The sequence below is a fragment of the Colossoma macropomum genome, unplaced genomic scaffold (assembly GCF_904425465.1).
Source record: "Colossoma macropomum unplaced genomic scaffold, Colossoma_macropomum, whole genome shotgun sequence".
NCBI classification, from domain to species: Eukaryota; Metazoa; Chordata; class Actinopteri; order Characiformes; family Serrasalmidae; genus Colossoma; species Colossoma macropomum.
In genome coordinates, this window is record NW_023494806.1 from 29,872,814 (window position 1) to 29,899,326 (window position 26,513).

The 26,513-nt window shown below is 40.4% G+C and overlaps 1 protein-coding gene across 2 annotated transcripts; it reads left to right on the forward strand.

The window, feature by feature from the left end:
* Nucleotides 1-13,640: 13,640 nt before the first annotated feature.
* LOC118826927 lies at nt 13,641-25,113 on the forward strand. 2 transcript variants are annotated; one of them, XM_036598009.1, is made up of 6 exons: nt 13,641-13,711; nt 14,799-15,080; nt 21,213-21,295; nt 23,539-23,838; nt 24,440-24,730; nt 24,830-25,113. In XM_036598009.1, exons 2-6 carry the CDS (start codon nt 14,923-14,925, stop codon nt 24,985-24,987), a joined length of 990 nt encoding a protein of 329 aa, XP_036453902.1. In that variant the 5' UTR covers nt 13,641-13,711; nt 14,799-14,922; the 3' UTR covers nt 24,988-25,113. The 2 variants fall into 2 exon arrangements, with proteins under 2 accessions (XP_036453902.1, XP_036453903.1); XM_036598010.1 differs by lacking the exons at nt 13,641-13,711; nt 14,799-15,080 and adding an exon at nt 18,391-18,530.
* Nucleotides 25,114-26,513: the final 1,400 nt, after the last annotated feature.

Below are 26,513 nucleotides of genomic sequence, written 5' to 3' on the forward strand. Positions count from 1 at the left end.
GCAGTTACAGCAGGATGATGCATATCAGGCTGATACATGTTGGCTGGCTACATAAACGATCAACCAACAGAAAAAGATGAGTTAGTTCAGTTTCAGTTCAGATCAGTTTAATCGAGTCTACTTAAGATGAGGATTTATTTAAATTTTATTTGAAATCCACAACTGATTGACGGGCAGGGTTGGGGTAGTTACTGAAAAATTAGTAGTTAGCTACTTTCCCAAGATTTGTAGCAGCTACAATTTAGCTACTTTTCCAGAATAAGTAGTGGCTACTTTTTGAAAAGTAGTGTTCCAGAAAGAAACATACAACTGAAAAGCTGTAAATATACAAATCACTGTAAATCGCTGTAAAAAAAATCACTAAAAAGTGAGTTTAAGTGTAACCAACAGTTAAACTTACACAACCAAAGGTGATCTCCAACACAATTTAGACTAAATAACTAAATTTACTACTAGAGCTCTTAGGTACAAAAATGTGTAGTCCTTATAAAAAGTAGCGCAATACTTAGCTCCTCCCCCATCCCTGTTGACGGGTTCATTTGCATTCGGTGTTGTAGACAAACACACCCCTCAAAGGGCGAACAACTCGCGAAGCTGAAATCGAAGGAAGTGGGGGCGAATTCTGCATCCCATGACCTTATTACAAAAACTATTATTAATCTCCATCAGATTATTAATCTCTGTTAGATTATTAATCTCCATTATTTATTAGTTCATAATTGGTGAAAGTTGAGATGTTGTATGTTTTTACTTTGTAATGCAGACTGAACTGAACTGTCCAGAGGATGATTAATCGACTGAACTGCTGAATTATCTTACACTGTGATACAGTTGTGGTGTTTCTATCAGGTGATGATTCTGAAGGACAGTCAGATTGATAAATCCTCTCAATTCCACCGTCTGAAATGTCTTAAGCCACATATATAAACTCACCACCTCCCGGTGAAATTCACCTTTCACATGAATAGTTTAGAGTTATAGGTCGTCTGCAGTTCAGCGCCAATCTTTACAGTATTTATTTATGTAGAACGGATGATTTCTGGTCCATTTCTGATCAGTTTGTTCCATTAATCAGTTACAGTTTTCTGCCCTTCCAGTCACTGAGCTCCACAATCCAGTCCAGGTCTTCTAAAGTCTCCTTTTTGTAGTGGAGGGGATCCTAAACAGCCTCCCGACACAACTAACCTCTTCAGCTCGTCTTGCTTTGCTGTGTTCTGTGTTTGTTTGCTCTATTATTCTTATTCATATTCTGACTGACATACTGGCTTAGTGAGAACATCGCTCTGTGTTATGACCCTGAGATTTAGCCCAGCCCCTCTTAACCTGGTTGCTTGGCCCAGTCCCATTTCTCGTTTTTGAGTGTCACCCTAAGCCCTTGGAACCGAGTTAGAAGGGGTAGTGTTTGAAATCTTACCCTACGAAAAGAGACCCTCAAGCTTCATTATTCATTACCAGCGCTGCTCTGTAGGCGACCCTGCCAGTCTGCAGTGACAGCAGAGGAGGGTAAAGTTCAGCTCCTCACTGCTGGGCTTTAGTTACATTTGATCTTCAAAGAGGGGGGCAATTATTTATTATCACCCACCCCTAATTCTTCAGTGATATGAAGCTGAAGTCAGATATTCACCAGATTCTTTTTTCCATTCCAACTTAAATGGTGCAGCAGTTAGATTCTGGCGCTTCAGGCGTCAGAACTGCTGGACTATTTAAGGTGGAACGGGAAAGTTAGCTAGCTACCGAGACATTAGCATGCTATTAGCAATTTTCTAATGCTTGATATGAAAAAAACGACCATAATACACAAACGACATTAAACTAAGATAATAAGATGGTTATCGTAATTTTTTAACAGGGAAAATTCTCACATTTGTGTGTTTCTTTGGTCTCTTGTGCGCCATCTTTTTTTCTCATAACTCTCTGTTTGGAATCTCTGAAAAACCTCCGTTTGGAGGGTCATGTAGCCCCAACACTTCACCCCACCCCTAGACGTGAATGTGCAAAACAGAGGGCTAAGGGCTGAGTGGTAGGGGTGAGGGGTGAAATGGGATTGGGCCCTTGTATATTATTGTACATATGTAAATTAAAACTGGAAGGAGAAGCGGCTTAGTAGAAGAGAGTGTGTGTGTGTGTGTGTGTGTGTGTGTGTGTGTGTGTGTGTGTGTGTGTGTGTGTGTGTGTGTGTGTGTCAATTTAAAGTCATGAAAGTCATGTATGTAAAGGTCTTATGGAGAGGAATTTTGTACAGGCATATTTCAGTTGATCACTGTCTTTTTTTTTTTGCACTCTGCTATTGTGTCAGTATCACAGCAGAAGCAAGTCTTGATATAAAAAAGCTGTGTGAAGCTTATTTACAATGGAAAATGAAAATTTCAAATATTCACAGTATTACATTGAGTGTATTTCCTGCTTTTTAACACATGAGAGAGATCAGTTTAATCTAAACTAAACTGTAAACAAAACTGTAAATAGAAACCCAGAAAAAGCAGCTGTAGTTCACAGAGGCTTCCTGAAGACACAGTATACAGTATATTTATAGTTTCTTTCCAACACAAATATTGCAAAGCACTCAGTTCAGAGTGGACGCCGATGTGCACATATCCAGAATGAAGGGATTTCACTGCAGAATATTAAATTCAGCCAAATTATGAAGGAGTTCAGAGTGGATCAGAAATCTTTAGTTAAAACTGTCCACTAGAGGACAGCAGAGAGTCAAACACACTGAAAAAACTGTACAGTTTCATTTTAATATAATTATTTAAATAAAACAATAAATATAATCATGTTCCTGAACGGTTTGGGTTTCTTCAGTAGTTTAACTCAGTGCTGCTTAGGAATGTGGGCGTTTTCATTTTTACAGTCTGCTCAGGATCATTCAGAGTGTTTATACTGTTACTTTGTGCCTCTGGAAAGACGTGTTGGTCTCAGAAATCCTAATGCTGACCCTCAAGTGGATTATTAATGAGCATATTTATGCATTTTTCTATGCAAATCAGTCATATAAGGGAAAGCGCAGCCCAGTCTAATGCGTATCTGTACATATTTAGAAAGCAGCACTCGTCTGGTTTAAAGAACTGAGTTGTTTGAGTTGAACAGAATTGTGCTGAGTTGTGTTTCCACTGATTTAGCAGACATTTTAGTGACTGTTACAACTCGCCCCCCAGTCTGTTACGGGTAACCCTGACTACAATGGACGTACTAACACTGACACAGCTGTCTGCTTTCAACTGAATTGAACTGAAAACAAAGCTGTCTTTATTTGTAGCAGTGATGTGTACACTGACTGCTTATAGCACTGCATTATAAACAATGTTCATTACAAAAATAATATGAATTTTATTAAACAATATGTAATAATATATAATCTTGTGTTTTTAAAGTGATTTATTGAAGAACAAGGCTGCGCTCTCTCTGTCCTGTCTCTGTTTTGCACATAGAAAAGTTTTCTGCCATGTTTATACTGTGTAAAATCTGCGCATGAGAAAAGTGTCCCTGGGGTGGCCCAATATTTTTGTTATGATTTATGTACAAAATAAAGCCTTTCAGTTTGTACTGTTTTAAATGTGAAGTCTGCTGGTCTTTATTTCATACATTTCACTCTAAAACTGTTCACATGTGGACCTTACAGCGATACTCACCCGATAGCAGCACACAGAAAGGGAAACGTTGCCATAGTGACAGCAACATTTTAGCTGTATCGATTATTTGAGGTTAAAAGATCAGGAAGACGCTCTGTTCTCTTTATTTATTTGTTGTAGAATACTAAAAAACAGGAAAGCAAGACTTTAATTAAGAGTTAAATTCAGAGTGTCAGAAGAGGAAAAGCACTAAATCTCTACTGAGCTGCGTCCCATCAGGTGAGTATATTAACTTTGTTCTTAGGACTACACCCCTGTTCTGTCCATCTGAAACCATCTAAAACTAGACTAAAATTAGACTAAAACTAGGCTGAGGAGGTGATACTGCAGTCAGTGGACTAATGCAACAGCTAATGATGGGAAGAAGAAGCGATTGATTGATCATTTTCCTGATTCGAAGCCCTGAAGCTCTGAAAATAGAGAGCACAGCGACATCCGGTGGACTGCAGACATTACAGCAGACATATTCTCCAGACGGTGGAACAAGCACAGCGCCTCTCTGATATCATTCATAACTGATTCATAATTTCTGATATGTGCACGAGAACACGGTGTGTTTATTTTCATCTTCTTTATGTTGACCTCGTCGGTTGTAAGCCAATCATATCAGACCTCATGAGTTGTAAGCCAATCATATCAGACCTCTTGGGTTGTAAGCCAATCATATCAGACCTGGGGGGGGGTCTCTGGTGGCTGTTTCTCTGAAAACTATGGTACCTGCTGAGGCTGTGACAGGGTTCTAGCTAAAAGCTCACTAAAATAAACATTAGACCCTTAAAATCTGTGTCTCGAGCTCGGATTAAGGTCCTCCGTCTGAGATAACTAAGCTGAATCATTACTGAACATCACTAAACTGGAACAAACAGAATAAACTGTGTTTTCTCCGCGTATTAAACTCTGCGCTCTGTGCCGCTCTTCAGCTGCATCGCTGATACGCATGCGCACACGTTGCTGGGTAACAGACAAAAGCAGCCGAGCAGGAAAGGAAACGAAACTGAAAGTTGACTCTCCGTTTAAAGGGACTAATAATGAGATAATATCTGAGTAATAATGAGACTGATTTCTTTATTTTGTCACCTGTCGCGCTCGGACGACACTATAAGTCACCGTTTACTGTATTTGCTGTGTTTATAACCGTTAGTAACGGAAGGTATTACACAGTTTAGCTCGACACTCAGCTGGGTGAGACCAGCGGGGGTTCTGATGAGACCTGAGCGCGAGTTTACAGGCAGAGCTCCACATTAAACTGTAGGTGGGATATTTTCATGGACTAAATCACACGAAGAAGAGGTCAGCTTCTTGTTCAGATTCCCCGTTCCACCTTAAATGGCGCAGCAGGTCCATTCTGGTATACATAATAATGTTACTGAGAGCTGTAATTTACTGTTCATATTACATTCTTCACAAATCTGTTAACAGAACATCATATAGAATTAATCTTTGGCCATTTTCTGCTGTATTTATAGCCATTTTCATTATTATATGTGGCTGTGTGATATTAACTCGCTATAACATCATTATTACTGTAATACGTACAGACAATGTAGTAATGCTTCAGGCTATATTTAATGTTATATTTTACACAATATAATATAATAAATCAGTATATGTAATGGATGACAATACATGAAGAAATAACTCCAAACGAATTAATTTCTTTTTTCAGTATAAAATCTTAATCTGGTCTCGGTCTTGACTCAGACTCGATTACCAAAAGTCTTGGTCTTGATTCAAAATCGATGTGTTCTGGTCTCTGTTTTGACTCGGATCTAGCGGTCTGGACTACAGACTTCTGTTCACAGCAACATTACATTAATGCCAGTGTTGATCATAATGCAGCTTCATATCCCTCTCAGTTCCTCAATCTGTAGAGGTGCTGATGAATCTTCTTTAAGAGGCAGCTCTGCTTAAGGCCAGAGAGGTGAACTCAGTTCAAATAAAAAAAAACTGTTGTAAATCTGAATTTAATAAAAATAAAGTGTTACTAAACACAGACGAGGAGAGAGAGACCTTTACCTTTTCTCACTCTGTAGATTTTTAATATTCAATTTCTTCACTGTTTTCAATGGGGATTATTAACACTCCTCTTAATGATTTCATTGTTTTTATTTCATTCATTACATAAAGATAAGGATGATCTTTATGTTTGAATGTCTAATAAACCACCCTAACATCATCACTTACAGTATGACCCTGACAGATTCTACTATAGCTGCAGTTAACATGGACTACAGGCTGCAGATGCTTCAAATCTTCAGATTCCATTAATCAAACACCGACTCTAAGTCTGATAATAATAATATTAAAGGCTTAATGAACAATCACTGTACAGTTCAAAGCAGGGTTAACAGTTTGTGGCAGGACTGACAGAGACTTTTCTACTCTGTGTAAGAGAAATGTGGGAATAGGTGTAGAAATGTGGGAATAGGTGTAGAAATGTGGGAATCAGTGCAGAAATGTGGGAATTGAATTCACTGGAAAGGCAGGAATGCTGTTCTCGTGAATGTCCACTAGATGGCAGTATAACGCTATAAATGACAGGAATGACGGTCCAACACAGGGTTCACCAGTCTTCTCCTGATAAAATCGTCTGGTGGTGTAATTAACCTGAGGAACGGTGAGGCTACTATTATCCAGGTGTCTCTCACAGCTGAACTCCGACTCTTCTTTAACTCCACATTCGGCCACTTTCACTCCATTCTTCTCCCAGGTTTCCACCCCTGAACAGGGCTCTGGACAGTACAGAGTGGCCGGGTCATTCAGATCCCTCCATGTGGTTTTGATGAAGTTAGCCAGTGTCTGCTGACCTGCTGAAGAAGAACAAGCGTTTACAGTTCTAGACAAACTGTGCATCACGGACAGTGAGTGTAGATACAGTGTAAGACCGCTGTACCAAACCGCGGACCAAAAACCGGAAAGCAGCGCTGCCGGAGCCGCGGACCAAACTCCGGAGAGCCGCTGCTGGAGGTGAAGATCGGAGATCCTGAAGAGCTCCTGTTCTGCAGGCACTGAAGACGAACCGCAGCTCCTCCACACGAGAAGTGTCTGCACTGCTGGTTGCTCGGAGTATTTATGCTGCATGAGGCTCGCGCAGCTCGGGGATCGGGCTCAGACTTCCGGAGGTTCGCGCGGTTCGGAGGCACCCAGATGGATGTGTTCAGTCTGAACTCATCTGTTTCTATTTTAACAGAAAAATTCATAATCATAAATAAATGAAAATATATTGAAATGAAAACATACACACTGCTTCTCTTCAGTCAGTTCACACTGTGCTCTGTCTGTAAACACACCTGAGTCAGGTGAGCAGCGCTACAGTTTGTTGATCGCTGTCAGTTACATTTTTTTGCACTCTGCCATTGTGTCAGTATCAGAAGCAAGTCTTGATTTCAAAAAGCTGTGTGAAGCTTATTTACAGTGGAAATAATAAAATTCATATATTCACAGTTTTACATTTTGAGTGTATTTCCTGCCTTTTAACATACGAGAGACATCAGTCTAAATCAGAACTAAACTAAACTATCAACACAAATATATAAAAAAAATGTGTTCATACCCAGAGAATCAGCTGCTTCCACACAGGCCTCATGAAATCATACTGTATAGTGTATTTATAGTTTCTTTCCAACACAAATATTGTGAACCATTCTGTTCAGAGTGGACGCCAATGGGCACATATGAAGTGATTTCACTGCAGAATGTTAAAGTATGTAGCAGCCAAATTATGAAGGAGTTCAGGGTGGATCATAAATCTTTAATTAAAACTGGCAATTCTGAAAATTCAGCATAATTATATAAATACTGATTATTTCAGCTAAAGCTGTTCACTGAAGAAACACCAGGGAATCATGGAATAATACACACTTTATTTCATACAGAGGAGTATAACAGTAATAAATAGCAGATAAATAAAAGCCATAAAAAGCTCTCATACCTTTAAAAACACTTCACACTCAGCACTTCCACAAAGACAGAATAAAACCCTGCAGAAACAGCAGCACCAGTGCATTCTGGAAACTGGGGTCCAGTTTAAGAGCTGTAATGCTGGATTCTTACAGTCTGGGAGGGGCCCGCGATGAGCCCCTAAAGTATGTATTGGGCCCCTCATATTATTATATTATTACTGAAACCCACGACTCACAGAGAGATACAGTTTCACAACCAGCTTCCCAACACATTCATCAACACGGACAGAAAGAAATGATGACCATTTATCTCCGGAAACCCCGGAACCCCGCGCTGCTGGAGCCTCGGACCAAACTCCGGAGAGCCGCGCTGGTTTGGCTCCGCCTCCGAACAGAGCGCTCTCCGGACGTCTGAGCCCGATCTCCGAAATGTCTGAGGCTCGCGCTGTTCGGAGATCGGGCTCAGATTTTCGGTTCACACTCTGCTCGGAGGCGGAGCCATATTTCTAAAACTGCGCTGTTCGGAGACGCCCAGATCAGTCTGAACTCATCTGTTTCTAACCCTAACCCGAGTTTGAGTCCTCCCTCCAAACAGTGCGGCTTTCCCGAGTTTGAGATTGGCTCCTCCCTCCAAACATTGCGTCACTCCCGAGTCTGAGCCCTCCCTCCAAACAGTGCGGCTTTCCCGAGTTTGAGATTGGCTCCTCCCTTCAAACATTGCGTCACTCCCGAGTTTGAGTCCTCCCTCCAAACAGCGCGGCTTTCCTGAGTTTGGCTCCTCCCTCCAAACAGTGCGGCTCTCCCGAGTTTGGCTCCTCCCTCCGAATTGTGCGGCTTTCCCGAGTTTGAGCAGCATAAAGGCTCCTCCCCCCAGCAGTGCAGACACTTCTCATGTGGATCAGCTGCGGTTTGTCTTCACTGTCTGCAGAACAGGATCTCCGTCTGACAACGTTCGTTTCTGGAATAAAACGAAAGAAAAAGCATCAGAACCTGCCGGAGTCGAACTCTAGAACCTCCTACAGCCTCCACCATCTGACTGCTACAGAACAAACTGTAAGTACACGATGAATATTAATGCTGAAAAAATGGAAAGCACGAGACTGACCAGACCCTCTTTACTCACCACTGTAGTTCACTGACAGATCATGTAGAAACACAAAGACAGGTGAAGTCCATGTAGGAACAGAGAGCTGAGAGATCTGAAAAGCTGAAAACACCAGTTAGAGTATAGAAATGTATCTTATATGCTCTGTAATGTTTTCAGATGGTGAGTTTTGTGTCATTAACAATGTTTGTTGCTGTGTTTCCACCTGCAGGCTGTGTTGAGTCTCCACCGTCTGCTCAGCCATGCAGCTCTTCAGCTTCTGGGTCCTAACAGTCCTGACTGCAGTCCTATCAGGTGAGAGTCCTCACTGCTCACACTGCACACTTTCATTAAACAGCCTCACTGACTTACTGAGACTGGACTCAGCTTCACTGGAGCTGCTTCCACATCTTCATCTTTAGAGAGTAAATATATGGAACATAGACTGAGATTAAAGGCTATTAAGCTAGAAACACTTCCACTGTATCTACACTCACTGACCGTGATGCACAGTTTGCCTATAACTGTAAACACTTGTTCTTCTTCAGCAGGTCAGCAGACACTGGCTAACTTCATCGAAACCACATGGAGGGATCTGAATGACCCGGCCACTCTGTACTGTTCACAGCCCTGTTCAGGGGTGGAAACCTGGGAGAAGAATGGAGTGAAAGTGGCCAAATGTGGAGTTAAAGAAGAGTCGGAGTTCAGCTGTGAGAGACACCTGGACAATAGTAGCCTCACCGTTCCTCAGGTTAATTACACCACCAGAGGATTTTATCACGCCAAATGTAGCGGAGAAGTGATCTGCTTCCAGAACCTCCAGCCCAAGCGTGAGTGTTTCAGAGCATTAAACTCTTGTATGACAGTGTATGATACAGTAGTGTTATGGTAGTTTGGTGCTGGTACGACTGGAATTACAAAGATCTCTGCTTGTCTCTCCTGCAGCTCACTACTCTTCTGTTGAAGTACCAGCTGGAGATCCCCTCATCTTGGACCTGTTCACGTTCCATCCAGTGACTCTAACGTTCTCCCGGACTGATGGAGGATCTGTAACCCCTGTCCAGATGTGCACTGTGGATGGACGCTCCGTGCGCTGTAAGGCGGGGTATGAAGACAGAGTGTCAGTGTGTGGTAACTCCATGGTGCTGAGAGACGTGGTGTCTGCTGACTCTGGAGTCTACACGGTCAGAGAGGTCAACGATGGAGCGGCTCTCATACGGACAGTGTCGGTCACTGTTAAACGTAAGTGCTTTTCTGGTGTTCTTGCTGTTTGGGGTCTTTGTGCTGAGTTGACTCTCTGATTAGCCTCTTCACATATACAGCAATCAAAGTTAGTCTTGTTGTTGTTGTTTTGCACATTTAAATAGAAAAGAAAAGAAGTGGTGTTCAGTATTTTGGCCATAATTTGGCCAGACTGCACTATAAATGGTCTTATGTGCCTTAAAGATAAACCTAAACTGTAAAATATTTACATATACACTTATACAATTACATATACTACATAAGCCTTTAAATAGCTCTTCTTCAGTGATCTTCATCAAATCCAAAACTCTGTCCACTTCAGATTCATCAAAATGAAATGTAAACAGTTAGAACAGGTCCTGGTTCTGTAGATCCACCACCCTGGATCTGGACATCCAGATGGCCTTGAAAGCCTTTATTACCTGGATCAGGTGTGTTAGTTTAGGGGTAGAGTTGAACATCTGAGTGCAGTTTCCACTGGAATTTCCTAGTTAGCATTATGAAACATTTAGCTGTTGTGTTTTTTCTGTTTGGCCAAAACTCGTTTTGTGGAAAGAACTGATCTGGATACATTAGTAGGTTTTTGGTTGAGGAGAAACAACTCTAATCTGGAATTATCTTCTCTAGGGTGAACACGTCCTCCAGTCTAACTGAAAACCTTCTTTATACTGAATGTTTTCCAAAATTTGTTATGTTAAAACAGTGATCCACAGGAAATGAAACTCAGGACAATAATCATGTTTTCATGAACAGAGTAAACATTAAACTGTACCACAGCTTTCACTGATCACACCCATCATTGCTCTGATTATCTTATCATACAGTTATGCTGAGTGGACAGATGGTCTTCATCTCTCATCACTCTGACCTTTCATGACCTGAAGACTTTCCTAAAGAGCACTAATCACATTCACCTCTTCTGTTTTGTCTGTTGTCTTCAGATGCTCAGCAGAGCTGGATGTGGAAGGATGAATACCAGCAGGGATTGAAAATCGGAGCACTGGGATTTGGGATTGGAGCACTGGTTCTCGGTGTGATTCTGGGGTTCTATGCTGTGCCGAGGGGGCTTTATTTGATGGACAGATGTTTCCAGAGACTCAGAAGACGAGACTCCTCACGCGTGAATCAAACTGAGGATGTGGAAAAAAGTGTTCCCCTGACATGAGGGAATACCAGCCAATGGAATGCCTGGGATTTATTGGATCTCGGTACAAACAGAATGAATGACCCTCATCACAGGGAAATGACTTTAAATCAATAAAAATGACACTGAAATTTACTTGTTTACTTATTTTTATGTCCCAAATGAGCTGATGCTCTCAAGGCCACTCCACCCATCTGAAGCTGGTGTCTTATTCCCCGACTTCATGTTCAAATTTTCCTGTTCCACCTTAAATGGTGATCAGTAGCGAAAGTAGAAACATGGCTCAGGTCCTAATTTGCTGGTCCAGCCAGTGTCTTTACCATCCAGGATTACAGCTCTTTAACTGGACCCCAGTTTCCAGAATGCACTGGTGCTGCTGTGAAAGTGCTCCTGTTTCTGCAGGGTTTTATTCTCTGTTTGTGAAAGTGCTGAGTATGAGTTTTTTCCATTTTTTTAAAGGTATGAGAGCTATTTGTATCTGCTATTTATTACTGTTATACTCCTCTGTATGAAATAAAGTGTGTATTATCCCATGATTCCCTGGTGTTTCTTCAGTGAACAGCTTTAGCTGAAATGATCAGGACAGTGAAGTGTGACTGATTCTGACCATCTTCACTCTTGAACAGAAATGTAGATTCATCAGACCAGGCCACATTTTTCCAATCTTCAGCTGTCCAGTTTTAGTGAGCCTGTGTCCACTGCAGCCTCAGATTCCTGTTCTTAGCTGACAGGAGGAGAATCTGACCATGGTCTTCCACTGTTGTAGCCCATCCACCTCACTGTTAGATGTGTTGTGCATTCAGAGATGCTTTTCTGATCACATTGTTGTACAGAGTGGTTATTATATGTTTTGAGTCTGCCATACACTGACCACTTAAAGGGGAATTCCACAGATTTTTCAAAATGTCTACATAATTAAATAGTCAAAAAGGTAAACAATGTCATTTGAGTTTTTCTGCTCACTGTAGGTAATAAGTGAGTTGGGGGTTTCACTGTTTTAAGTAACAATTTAAATCCCAGAACTTAAAAAAGGGAATCATCAAATATAAACCTCAGCATTCAAGCCTTTACTTTAACATATTATATTAACACTATTCTTATCATATTATCTGTAAACCATGTATTTATCATATGTACATAATTAACTAAAGGAATAATAAACAAAACGTGAAACAAAATACAAAGTATTTAACAGTCAGTTTATAGTGAGCTGCTACCAGCTGCTGTTTATTTGTAGTAAATTATATCCAGTGATCAGCTGTGTGGCTGCATGTGCAAATCCATAATTCTAATTTGATTCACTTAAATTATTATTATTATTATTATTATTATTATTATTATTATTATTATTATTTATGAGCCCTGTAAACTGTTAATACCTCAACCAGCTGATTAAACACGTACAATCAGGTGAACTCCAGCCTGTTTGGAATGAACACCTGCAGCTACAACGGCGCTTTGAGGATAAGACCGGTGACCCTGTGTTAGACCGTCATGCCTGTCATTTATAGCGTTATACTGCCATCTAGTGGACATTCAAAAGAACAGCATTCCTGCCTTTCCAGTGAATTCCATTCTGCAGTGATGCTTCTTGTTCATTTCTACACTCACTCCCACATTTCTACACTCACTCCCACAGTTCTACACTGACTCCCACATTTCTACACTCATTCCCACATTTCTACACTCACTCCCACATTTCTACACTCATTACCACATTTCTACACGCTCCACATTTCTACACTCATTCCCACATTTCTACACTCATTCCCACATTTCTACACTCACTCCCACATTTCTACACTCATTACCACATTTCTACACTCATTCCCACATTTCTACACTCACTCCCACATTTCTACACTCATTACCACATTTCTACACGCTCCACATTTCTACACTCATTCCCACATTTCTACACTCATTACCACGTTTCTACACGCTCCACATTTATACACTCATTCCCACATTTCTACACTCACTCCCACATTTCTACACCCACTCCCACATTTCTACACTCATTCCCACATTTGTATGTAAAATTATCACATTAGTTGAATTTTTCGTGTTCAAAAACAATATTAGGCTGCTTTGGAGCTCAGAACTGACCATAGACTCTGCTTATACTTTTACTCTGTAGGAAATCTATAAATAAAACCCAATACAGACAGTAGAACAAGCTGACATGAGTCTTTACTGTGCTCAACTTCAGGTTCTCTAAGGTTTCTAGAATGATTTTCAGTAGTTGCACTCAAATAAACTGGAATTCTGGGAATGCTGCGGCCCCTACTTTATAAATACATTTCAATGGAATGAACTGCCATCAGTATGAAAAGTGCTCTATAAGCACATATTATTATTACTATTATTATTATTATTATTATTATTATTATACATTCCCCAACTTCATATGTGGAAAATAGATCTTTTTCCCTTTGTGTACAAAAAAAAAAAAATCCAAAGATTGTTGATTGTTTGTTGAAGACCCTCTTTAGTCCAGTCTTTTCCCTCTTCTTTACTTTCTGTATGCGTTCTTGTGTTTCAGCGCTCCACACTCCATCGGTAGGTGGCGGTAAAGCACCTTACTGTCCTGCAGAGCGTCATTCAGACAGAAGAAGGAGGTTCAGTTTCCCGCCCGAACCGTGAGGGAGAGGAGGTGAGCTGGTGGTCAGTGAGGAGCTCCGAGGAGTAAAGGTCAGAATTAGAGGTCAGTAAACGGGTTTATGCTGAATTAAACTCTAGTTAAACATTATTAGAGGAGCTTCTTTAGAGGCCGTTTTAAGAATTGTGTTGTTGAGCTTCACTCATATAAAACAGTGCTGTGTTATGATTCACACAGAAATACAGATGTTTTACATCATCAGCTGATAATCTGTTAAAAGCGTTTTATCCAAAATTATTACTCATCAATAAACAGCATATTTTTGAAATGACTTTCTTAAAAATCAGGTCTAAAATCAAATCAGTATTATTTAAAATTGTGCGCTTTATTCAGTGGATTATACGGATTATAGTAATAACTGACTCCCTATAATATTGAGTGAAGCTACTCAGAGTCTGAGTGCTGTACTGTAACACTGTACCTGGTGTGATGAGTATTAATGACATCTGGAGCTTCAGTTCTGTAAATTCACATAACCAGACTGTTTATTATTTACATTATTTACATCCTGAAATCACAGTACTGTTATTATTGTTGCGTCTTGAAGTGCTCAGCAGATATAAATGGATATTTAGCTTGTAAAGTTGATGTGTGTTACTGGGACACGAAATGCAGGCAGTGGAACTGAGTATTTGAAACCTGAACAGTTATATAACTTATATAGACAGAACTCTGCAGTTTACACAGCACAGGTATGTTTTTAAAAAGCTCAGACCCAGCCCAGCTATAAAAACCAGCACAGCCAGCGTGCGTTCCCTTTCTGGTGCTTTTTGACATTTTTCAGTTTTTGACATCATTTGAAAATACCTGCTGGTCTTTACATTGTGTGTAAATTTCATGATGAATGGACTGAAAGAAACAGCCCAGAATTCCTTGGTAAAAACTCTGGTCCCATTGACTTCCATTAAAAGTAAAGCATGTTTTTTCCTTCTCCTGTAAAGTTTTGGAGATACGAGGTTTTCTTCCGACAGCAGCGATGTGCTGGTTGAGCTGGTGACCAGCTATGCTGGTTTATACTGTTTTTTCTAGCTGGGATAATCTTTAGTCGTGTCAGCTCTGCAGCACCAGACAGCACTGACCTCACATACGATCTTTAACAGCACATTTCACTTTAAACTCTTCCATTTTTCAGGATCCAGACAGCTTTTCCAGCTTGATGATTGACTGATGTCCATTACTGTCCATAATGGAGGATCCAGTTCACTTTTTTAAATGTAAAGAGGATTCCAGCTGCAGACCCAGGTCTCAGCACAGAAATGGAGCAGAAAGCAGCTCGAGGCTGTTTCACCATTGTATTTGGAGCACCAGCAGTGACCGTCAGCCAGGACAGATGGAGAATCACTGTTCAGACAGGCTTATTCAGCCTGAGGCTTGTTGGAGTAGCTGTGGACGAGGTTCACGCAGCTGTTCAGTGGTGAGTACATGTACTTATGGGTTTCTAATGTTATTGTTGTTGGCTGTTATTAACTGGTGTCCTTTTCGTTTTTCTCTGGTGGGTGTGACCACCGTTTAGCTCAAATACAAATCAGAGTGCCTCGCCCTCTGCCTTAAAGAGGCATTGGTTTGATTTAGGCAGAGGTTCTTCAACATAAGGAGGGAGTCTCTGGTTTAATTCTGCTTTGACCCAATTTTAGCCCAGTGGTCCCTGGATGTTCTTATTCAGAGTGTAGCTCTGTGAGGTTACTCTCGTATGGCTGTATAGTATGATGACAGAGAGTCCTGGAACAGATGTGTCCCTGTGGGAAATTGAAGGCACCCTTACACATCAGCACAGACGCTGCGTTCAGAATCGCTCCCTATAACAGAGATAATGCGCTATATAGTGTCAGCCATTTTCTAGTGTTGTTCAAAATCTCAGCTGTAAATTTCACTCCCTAAGTAGTTCACTATCGAATACCCATAATGCATTGCAAGCTTTAGTACACAGCAGAGGGCACCACAGGGCAATTTTTAATACAAACGTAGGATGATATTATATTAACTACCAAAAGTAATGACATTTATGAGCTGTGACTGTATGAATTTACGGCAGCTAGTTAATGTGTTTTGCTTGCTCACCCTAAAGCAGAGGTCACTAATAGGTGGACCGCAGTCCGAGTCCGGACCCAGACGCTGTCCTATGCAGACCTGGACCTGTAACCGATAAACTATGGAGAATTATTTAACTTGGGGTGGTCCTCATTTAGTCCGCGTACCTTTTCTAGCCATTACAGTACCGGTTTAGCAGCCCGGAGACTCACAGACTAATCGGATGCGTTGTAAATATCACATGTGATGCTACTCAGCCAATCAGATCTATGCATTATGATGAGCACTGAGTCTCGAGTGAGTGACGCTCACACAGGGGAGTGATGAGGCGAGACACAGCAGTCAGAGAGGAAAGTGAGTCAGAGAGAAGTTATTTCACATGGCGTGATCTAAAAAGAGAAAACTGATGATAAACGTTGTTGAAATATGACTGAACTGTACTTTATTTGATTGGACATTCAGTTGCTGACTGTATAAGATGCTGATATACCTACTAGGCTCCTTCAGTAAACAGTATATGGCACTGAATCATGATGTAAGTTAGACGTTATGATGTTCTGGACCTTTGCTTGATGAAATTTTCTCTAACTGGACCTTACTGAACTTTAATTAAAGACCCCTGATCGAAAGTTTTACCTCAGCATCCTCTGATGGTCAAAATCGCTCCATTAGAGAAGTGGAACAGCTGATGTTCATCATGATCCTGTATCTCTCTGTGCCCTCATTAATTATAGCTGCTAGTAATGAACGTCTGCAAATAATCTAAGGTAAATAAATACACAGTTCATGTAGTGACATTATTGGAAGGAATCACATGTTCAAACAGCTTTCCACCAAAATGTCCATCTATAGGGCTGCATGCTGACAGGTGGTGGCAGTTCCCCAAAGAATAATGTGTTTCTATCACATTTTCTTAGTCTCAGAAGAGTAAAGAGTCTTTGATGGCCGATTTCTGAATTATTTGTGAACTAAACTCTCGTCAGGAGAAAAGAGAAGCTTAACATAAACATTGCAAGACGTTCTGTAGTTAACTGTATTTTACCTGACTGAAGTGTAATAATAAACTTTGGAGTTTATTTCAAAATCTACTGTCCTGTTTATCAAACCTTTCTACACAAACATGGAGTCAGCTTTCTTATTCCAAATTCACGTTCCACCTTAAATGGTGCCGTTCAGTGATTACATTCTGGGATGTTGGGGTTCAGCATGTAACTGGTGCAGCATTTAAAGTGGAACAGAAAAATAGACGACAGTGAACAGGATTTTTGACTTGTCTATGGAAAAACTAGGCCTCAGATATGAGGCAGCATTCATAACCATTTCAGAAAGTTTCTCTAGAACAGAGCATTTCACACCAAACTGCTCTGAATAAACACTTAATGAATTTAATGTAGATTAACAGAAAGTAAGTAATAAGAAGGATAACAAGTCATTATTTTGAGAAGTCATAATTAAAAAGTTCAAAGCCAAACATCAGAAATAATAAGTCAAAATTTTGACAAACTCCTGCCAAAAATTGAGAACATTTTGTTCTACCTGGTGGGAATTGGTTTCCATAGTTACTCCAGTCATCACAAAAAAAAAACAAAACAAGAACTGACACAAGAAATGAAAAGAAACAAGAAATGTTCTGCTTGCATAAATATTCACACCCCTCTGCTTCAAACACACACATATGGAACAAAAACAATCTTCAAGGCTTTTTCTTAATTTATTTGGGAATTAGACAATAACTAGTGTCCAGGATTAGTTAGGACTACTAAAGTCTGCCGTGTACATAGAAAGGAAGTCTTTGGGATCTTTGTACAGTGGAAACTTGAACCAGGAGAACCTTATATAAAATATAACAGACCCACTTTGAGACTGAGTGTGTTCATGAGGAGTGGAAGGAAAACTAGTTCCTGTACAATCACAGCAGTTATTAAAGCATTTTTCACTTATTCAGTGCGTAAATTAATTTTCTGAGCACACGTTAAAGTAACTGTTTAAATAAAGCACTTGGTGTTGATTTTTAAATGTGGGGGTTTATGTTGTGAAGGATCCTCCAAGCGAGAAGGGTCTGGCTGCAGACTTGCGCTCTCAGCCTGACCTGCACTCTAGGAGGTTGTAACAACATAAGTCAATGTAGTACCGATTACTTCATAACAGCCTCTTCTCAGTGTTGTTACAACCTCCTAGACAGTTGTCAGACAAGGTCATCACAACTTCCTGAGGAATCACATTTCAACGTTGTGACAGTGTAGAAAAGCTCCAAGCAGACGACGCTGCGGGTCACAACGTAACTGTGTCTGCAGGGCCGTTATAAATGAAACCTGATGGTTTTGCTTCCTAACAGGAATTGGCTTGATGGTTGCTGTTAGAGGCCATTAGGAAACGATCAAATGTATGTGGAATCAGCCCCAGAAGACCTGATTAAACGATCAGAATCCTTTACACTGTGATATCAACCATTCAGGAAAACACAGAACACCATTAGCGACTACTGAAAACCACCAGGAACCAACAGACACTTTTAATGGGTTCTATGATTTTTTTCAACAGGGAGGTGCATTAAATGTAACTCTCTAGCTGTGTTATGGATGAAAAAAGGATTAAGTGTTGATGTCGCTAAGCAGCAGCAGCCAAAAGTCCCCGAGCCATTGGGCCACTTCCTGTTGTGGTGGCAGAGAGTGCATGTGCACGTGACATCACTGGGGCTGAGAGTGCAGGTCTGCAGACCCTATTGTGCTGCAAGCTGTACTTCTCTCTGTACTTCACACTTCCTGAGCTGACATTTAAAGTAACACTTACAAAGAAAGATAAAACAACAGAAAACCAGACTTCAGACTGCTACAGGGTGAGTAATCTGCAGATAGCACTGCTACACCACACTAGTGTTGAGTTTAAAGCGCAGTTAAACGCTGTTTATGTGGTAAATACACAGCGCTTTGTTTACTTCATCTCCTGCTGAACCGTTGTTTACAAACATGTCAGACACGCTATGAAGAGCTCGGAGCTCTCAGTGCAGAATAGTGACTTAGTGTTACACCACAATCACAACACTGTACAGTACTCACTGTTATACATCACTATTATGATTATTATTACATTAGATTAGACTCTTTTATTGTCCTCCAAAGAGGACACTGTTTTCACAGTCTGTACCATTTGTACATTGTGTTGGGACAAACAGCAGTCAGACATTAGAAATGCATAAATACATTTATATAAACATAAAATCAGACTTAAGTACAAGCAGCCCCACCCATAAAGCACCAGCATTCCATCTGGAGTGTTCTTGAAGCTGCGACTGACGACCTAGTCAAAGTGACCGACACTGTGTCATCAGTTTCTGTAAAGAAGTGTGTTTATAAATATACAGCCTCATGTTGCTCGTGTGCTGTATATGTCACATATTGTGTATTGCATTTAAAACTAGAGACACCAATGGTTGTACACAAATCCTTGCCCAGTAATTCTGATTGTGACAGGGCCTGTGTGCCCATTACTGCATTTAAAAGTAGGCATTGTGAAGCATCATTTTAAGTGGAGTAGCTTGTTAGAGGCTGATATGAGTGAAGATATAAAACTTTTTGCAAGGTGGGCTTTTTTACATGCTATTGTTCTGTATGTGTGGCGTGATGGGAGCAAGGTGAAGAAACAGTGCTGTGGAGTGTATCAGGGTCTTGTGCTTCTCTAAGAGACCTTCTTAAATAGTCTTATTGTTGAGGTTTGCCAAGTTGTAAGCCCTGTGATATTTGAGCTGCTGTGTGTAATGTGTGACTTGATCTTTAAGAAACAGCAAGGATTTATTTCAGCGCTGGGTTCAGCCAGTGTGATGTTTCAGATTTGGTGGGTAAAGTTGTTTACTGTAAAAGAGATGAAGTACCAGTAAGATTCCTGTGATCATACTTAGTCATAAAATGAATAAAACAATAACTCAGACTAGAAGTCTGATTATTAATACCCGCCCTGCCCGATTCGACCACTAATCATGTTCACCTGTGACCGCAAAATCTAGTGTGATTCTTGTCCACTCCTGCCCACAAAACCAAGCACCATTTTTGCACCTGCACCCACCTACTTTGGGCTATGTTTGTGGTCGTCGTCCACTCCCGCCTGCATTTGCTGTAACCTGCTTCACTGATTTAGGACATATCTGTGCAAATCTAATGACACGGCAGAGTCTCCAGACCCATCATGCCTCTGCACACCAGCCGCACAAATAAATGCTTCAATTGAAAATATTTTGTGTGCTTAAGGCAAATCAACACCATGTAAACCTTAATGTGGCACCACACAATGAGCGTCGCGTCACGTGACGTCAGTGTCGACAGACAAGCTTGACATCACTTTTTAAGAATATTGTGTCAGCGTTATATTGTTAGCTAATTGCTCTAAAAGACGTCTGCAAGTCAGCTGAAATTAATTTGAAGCTAAAACAGAGACTGAGGCTGTGAAACAGGTCAAAACGCCAAACATTTCTCATGGGGGAAAAATTCAGTTTGATATTCTGCATAAATATTTACTGTATGCTCTGTAGCTTTGTGTTTTGCTGCTTGTGATTACTATTGGGCTCACTTGCAGCGTGTTTGTTGCTTTTCTGTTTACTTCTACAAGCAGACAATGACTGTCCAAGCCCACCCCACTCAACCAGCCTTAACACCCACCCGCACAAGCCCGCAACCTGTTGACTGTTTATCTACAATAGCCACAGTGCTTCAAAATGAATTCCACCCGCAAATTGTTTAGCAGATCACGTGGGACCTGCAGGTGAACCTGCCTGGTCCAGACCTCTAACTCAGACTCGAGGAGATATTTAAGAAGCTTCAGTTTTGTTCACAAAGGAAATGGGTAAACAGGAAACAGCAGAAACAGTAGAGAGAAAACAGAACCTCAGGTTTAAGACCTTTGGAGTTTCTTTACTTTCATTGCATTAATACATTACAAAGGTTTATCACATTTCTTAGAGAGACTTGTTAGATTAAGTGCTCTGTAGACATTTAGTTGTGTGTTCTGTGTGCAGTGTGATTGGTGTGTCATACATATACAGCAAAACAAGTATAAAAAGAAACGTTTGATTTAGACTTTTTACTACTCGTTCCAGGTGTAACTTTCATAGTTTCTCTGTTGTCTATGCTTTCATACACATCCCAAAACGTTCTCAGATTTTATACAGAAATATCATCAGTGTAAGACAGTGTAAGAAAAAGATGCATTAGAAGTGATTCATAAATAAGTGTGCATAAACAGCTGCTGTTCATCTAAACAGCTTTCAGAGGGAGAACTTTAGAAAACCTAAAATGAGAGAAATTCCTAAAACTGTAAGAATGAAATGGTCATTTCAAAGGTGAACTCTGGAAAAAGTGGAGGAAAAAAATGTATAAAATATATGTAAAAAGTACCAGTGAGGAGTTACGCAATAATGCTGATGGTAGTGCAGTGAAATTTGTTTGTGCTGTAGATCAGAACAGGTGTTTTTGTTTAGGACACTGGATGTAGGTGACTTATTATTCATTGACGTTTGTGTCTTTTTTAGGATTCCTACAGACGGATCAGTAATGCGGTCCTGCAGCTCTGCTCACAGTATCCTGATCTTACTGACCATTACGGTCATTACTGGTAAGTGTACTGTTCTTGTTTTTTCACAGAATGTTTTAACTCTGTAATTTAGACTTTAGTGAAGTGAAACCTCAGCTGAGATACTGATAACACACTCCCTGCAGTGTAGGGATGGGTATCATTGGGAATTCATCAGTACCGATACTTATCGATACCCTTATTGATACTGCTCTCCATAATTTGATGCAAAAACTTGACATGAAAGGATGTGAAAAGATTCAAAGTGAACATGTGAAAAGGCTGTGGTCACCTCCCTACAGTTAAACATAGTAAAAACCACAGGTAACACAAAATCAGTTACCCTGGTTATCACCACAGCTCACACTAAGTCAGAAACTTAGGCTACCTAGAAGTTAGCAATTTATGCTATGCTAACCACCAAATTTTAATTTATTACAGACTCAGAAAATATTTCTGCTTAACCCCAATAAGCTGAATTAGGCTGTCAAAAGATCCTAATTATTATTTTAATTCTGGAAACATGAAACATTTCTGATCAGAACATTTAGACCATCAGGCTATTCTAATAGTTTTAACATGAGGCTGAAATCGACTTCCTATACACCGATTTCTTGTTTGAATTTTCCCAGTCCATCTTCAATGGGGCAGCAGTTGTTATTATTAGAAGGCAGAATGTAACTGTTGCACCATTTAGAGTGGAAAGAGGAAAATTCGACGTTTGTGGATAGGAAGCTTCATAGTTTTAATGCTGCTAGCATTTTTGACAAGGTGATTTAAGCTATTGAAATATCGTACCTAGACTTTTATGTAGAGAACTACCTGTAAATATGTGCTACGGTAGGATGTTTCCACAAGGTAGCACAGCTCGTCAGAACACTGGGAGGCTGCACTGAGGACGCAGGTGCAGCAGCCGCTTTGCTAATGCGAGCACGCTGCCCTGCTTCAGATTTATACAGTGTGTTTGTGTTTTACGAGGTTGCTGGTGTTACTACATTTACATGCAGCTACCGCTTTAAACATTGTGGTGTAGCCACGCTGTGGTGTAAGGTGTCCAGTCAGAAAAGAAATGTTTAATTTTGGCCACCATAGTTTCTCTTTCACTGGGACTTTTAGAAGAAGAGCCTGAATATGGATTGGGTGGTGGAATCTGGGAGAAGGAAAAAAGCTAGCGCAGGCGTTTGTTTTTAGCCTCTAGCTACGGGAGGCTGTTAGTTTTCCTGGCTGTCCGTGCTGATTTGTAGAGTTGGACTAAAAAGCTTCAGCTATGGCCCAGACCCCCGACTCCACTGAGACTCATGAAGAGAACCTGAACATCACAAATAATATCACTTAGCTGCATCATCATTGAATTTAGTTAAGTGAGCCCACTTTTTGAATGTCTTACACTTTCATCTGTGACAGAGAGCACAGAATAACACTCAGCATTTGAAATGGTTAACGTAGTCAGAGGCATGTGAACACTTTCATAACATGGAGCAAAATAAAGAGAAAAGTAAATCAAAGAAGCCCCAAACATTGTAGCAGATGTGCTTTAATGTTGGCAATTCCTTCCACCAAAAATGTGCTACACTTTTGCATTGCAGAGCCATAAAACTGTGTCAATATCAGGTTGAGCTCAGCTTTTCCAGTGTTTTCCAGATGAAGCTGAATGTGGTTTTGTTCCATTCAGTCTGTAAAGCCTTTCACAGCCCATCTTGTTCTCTGAATTGGGATCTGTTGGTTTCTGGCCGATTTCATTTTGTTTAGATGTTCTATCACAGCTGCTGACCAAAAAGCTCACTTGGGATCAGTGACTGGTTCGGAATATGATGTAGTTGTGTGGTCACTCCTTTCTTCAGAATCTGACCAAATATTGTCTTAAAGAAGTTATCTAATGTGTCCAATTTCTGTTTTTGTATGTGCTGAAGTACAAACATACTAACGGTTGGCTGCAGCATAAAGCCAGTCCTCAAAGTCCACACACATAAAATACCAAATTTAAACATAAACCTATATCAGCCAGTATCAGGTATTGCAATTTTTAGCCCCATAAAAACAGTATTGGTCACAATTTATGTATAAATAAAAAAACAAACATACCCAATGCCAACTGCAGACTGAGTGTAAAATATAGAAATGTGTTGCCATTTTAGTTCTTCAGTTTTCACTGGAGTTTAATCAAATCACTATAGATCTATTTGTAAGTAGTAAGAACAATGAACCAATATTCTAACCTAACTAACCACTTCTTACACGGTTATTACACCAATTTTTAACTCTCCTTTTCTGATTCTCTCTTTCAGTGTCTGAATCAGCTGTTACTGTGGTGAAGGTGAATCTTCATGACTCTGCTACTCTGTCCTGCTCTGAGAGATGTTCTGGTTTGGTCAGATGGACTGTGTACCACAACCCTGATGATGTTCTGGCTGAGTGTGATCAGACTTCATGTAGATCAGTGAAGGAGGGATATCAGATGATCCATGATCAGTACCTGAAGGGAGATCTCTCTCTCATCATCACTGAGGCTGATTTCACTAAGAGGGACACGTACACATGCGACTGTGATTATCTAGACGTCTGTGATGTGACTCTACAGGTTGAGTGTAAGTGTCCATCTGTTTTATCAGTGATGAAACTCCAGATTTAAGTGGAGTTATTTAAGACTGCTATTGTGGGAAACCCTAGTGATATCCTTATGATTGTAGCTCCAGTTGTTTCCCTCAGATTAGATACACGTAATGATAAGCTCACAGAAACGTTCACATGAACCTGAAGGTGATAGGTGGTTGTGTTTAGAATCTTATTGGGCCAAAAACCATCCAAAATCACCTTTTCAAATGCATTCAAAAAGAGTTTACGTAATGCTGGAGAAAAATAAATCACTCAAGAAAAAAACCATTGACTAAATGCTCAAAAAGATAAACTGATTTAAAATAATAAAATTAAAAAAAAAAAAAAATATATATATATATATATAATGTATCATAAGTGCATGGCTGTGAGTGCTAGAGAGGATTGCATCTTCTCTTAGTGCAAATGTAACAGTAACCACACAAAATCCAGTAATCCAGGCTATGATATTGTGCAGTGCTCTAATGACTGTAATGGTATGCTGCGCTATTCTGTAATAACCATGATTTAAGTGCAGTGATTGGATCAGATTTGCCCTTAATTAACAAAGCTCCTGATTGTTTTCCTCCTCAGTTTTGAAGACTCCAGTTCAGATAGAGTCTGGTGACTCTCTGGTGCTGGATTTGGACCTTTCAGATCCAGTGAAGGTGATTTATAACAGCACAGCTGTATATGGACCACCCAGTGGTCCCATATGTACAGTACATAGACGCTCACTGCAGTGTAAACCTGAATACACACAGAGAGCGTCACTAACATCTGGTTTTGAGCTGAGAGGAATGACTCCATCTGATAGTGGAGTTTACACCATCTGGGACACCAAGAATAAAGAAATGATTCATGTCTACACAGTGACCGTCCAAGGTACGTCTTCAGTGTTGCTGATACACCTTAATCAGTTAATTATTGCTTTTTATTTTGATTTTGTTAATTTTTAATTTGCATCATTCTTGTGTGTTGTAGATAACCAACAAAGCCTGGACAGAGATCTTAGGTCTGTTGTGCCCATGTGGAAGGTGGTCCTAGCAAAATTTGCCCTTTCAGCTGGACTTGCAGCTTTGTTTGTGGCAATGATATTGCTGTTTGTGCCTTTGCAAAATACTAAGAGTCCCTATGGATGAAAGGAGGAAGGAATTCTCACTAAATGAAACGTGGACTAACACTGCCGTTGGGGAGAGGCCTGCACTGTGGCACAGGAGTGGCCCAGAGAAGACGAAAGGCCCGAGGACTGCTTGTACGTGAACATGTTAGTATAAAATTGTCACGTGCAACTTGGTGGTAAACATTACTGCAGGTCTAATTGTGGAGCCTAATGACCTAAAACCAAGAAATGCACTTACAGTAACATTGCAAATATGTGTTTAATTGGAAACAGTGGGGTGTTGAGCTCTGTTGTTACTAAAGCGTAGCCATTATGGCAGCTGAGGAGGCTGCCAATTTTCAACGCCTGATTTACTGTACCTACAACGAACGTGTCGTCATAGCGTGTCGTCATAGTCGTGTACCTCAAGCTGCAGCTGCCGTATTTATAGAAGACTGTTAGAATCCACTGAGCGCGCTGCCGTTTCAATACGGTGGGGTTTATGTACACGTCACTGCTGATTGGGTAACACCCATCAAACCAGACAAAACAAACCTCAAAGTCTGCTACACACTGTTTCACACCGTTTACACGCAATGTGGTGTTAAACCTGGAAACTAAAGCAGAGCGATGCACGTTTTGAGAGTGAATGTGCCCCAGAGTACCAGTGGGTGGGGTCACCAGCGAGAGTACCTATATATCGTTTTCAACAGCAGCCAGATGTCAGATTCCTGTTGTTAATAACTTTATTACACCAAGCCCCAACTAGAATAACTTGTCTAGCACTTTCAGTGTTAAGGTTCTCACCTTACCAGTTTATTGAAAAGAAATTTCTTCAGATGTTTCTATAGCAGCCTGCAGCAACAGCCTACTGCCCCATGACCAGTGAAAGCTGTGAATAAGGGTGGCTAAATGTAGTCCAAGCTTGAACTGATCAGTATTTGTTTTAGACAGTTTTGTTTCCTTCTATCTGAGGATTCTGTACTGCATAAACAGTAGAGAGTCCAACTGCGCTTTATTATCATCACTGCCTTCTTACCTCTTTCAGACCTTCTAGTCTTAGTGCCTGTTTTGCTGTTACAGTACTGTTATGTTTCATGTAAAAGTACACGAATAAAACATTCTGTATAGTTTACATTGCTGTATTTGTCTCATATTCTTGGAATTTTTTATGCAATTCTGAAATGTTATTTGTTGCACTGAAGCAATGTAATTAGGTATGAAGCCCCTAAGGTGACATGGTGAATGACCATAAAGTAATATGTTGAGGCCATAAATTAATATATTGAGGTCACTAATTAATATATTGAGGCCATTAATTAATATAATCTGCCAATGGGTGAACATAATGAGGCAACAAGTTAATATATTGAGACCAGGAATTAATATATTGAGGCCATTAGAAACTTAACTCATGGCCTCAATATATTAATTCGTGGCCACGCCTTAGTGAAAATAATCACTGTGTTACTTTAGAGCAGGCGTGTCAAACTGGGGCCCTTCCAGGCGAAAGTGCTGTGGAGGTCAGCGTTTACCCTCATCTAACACTCTGAATTGAGTCATGCA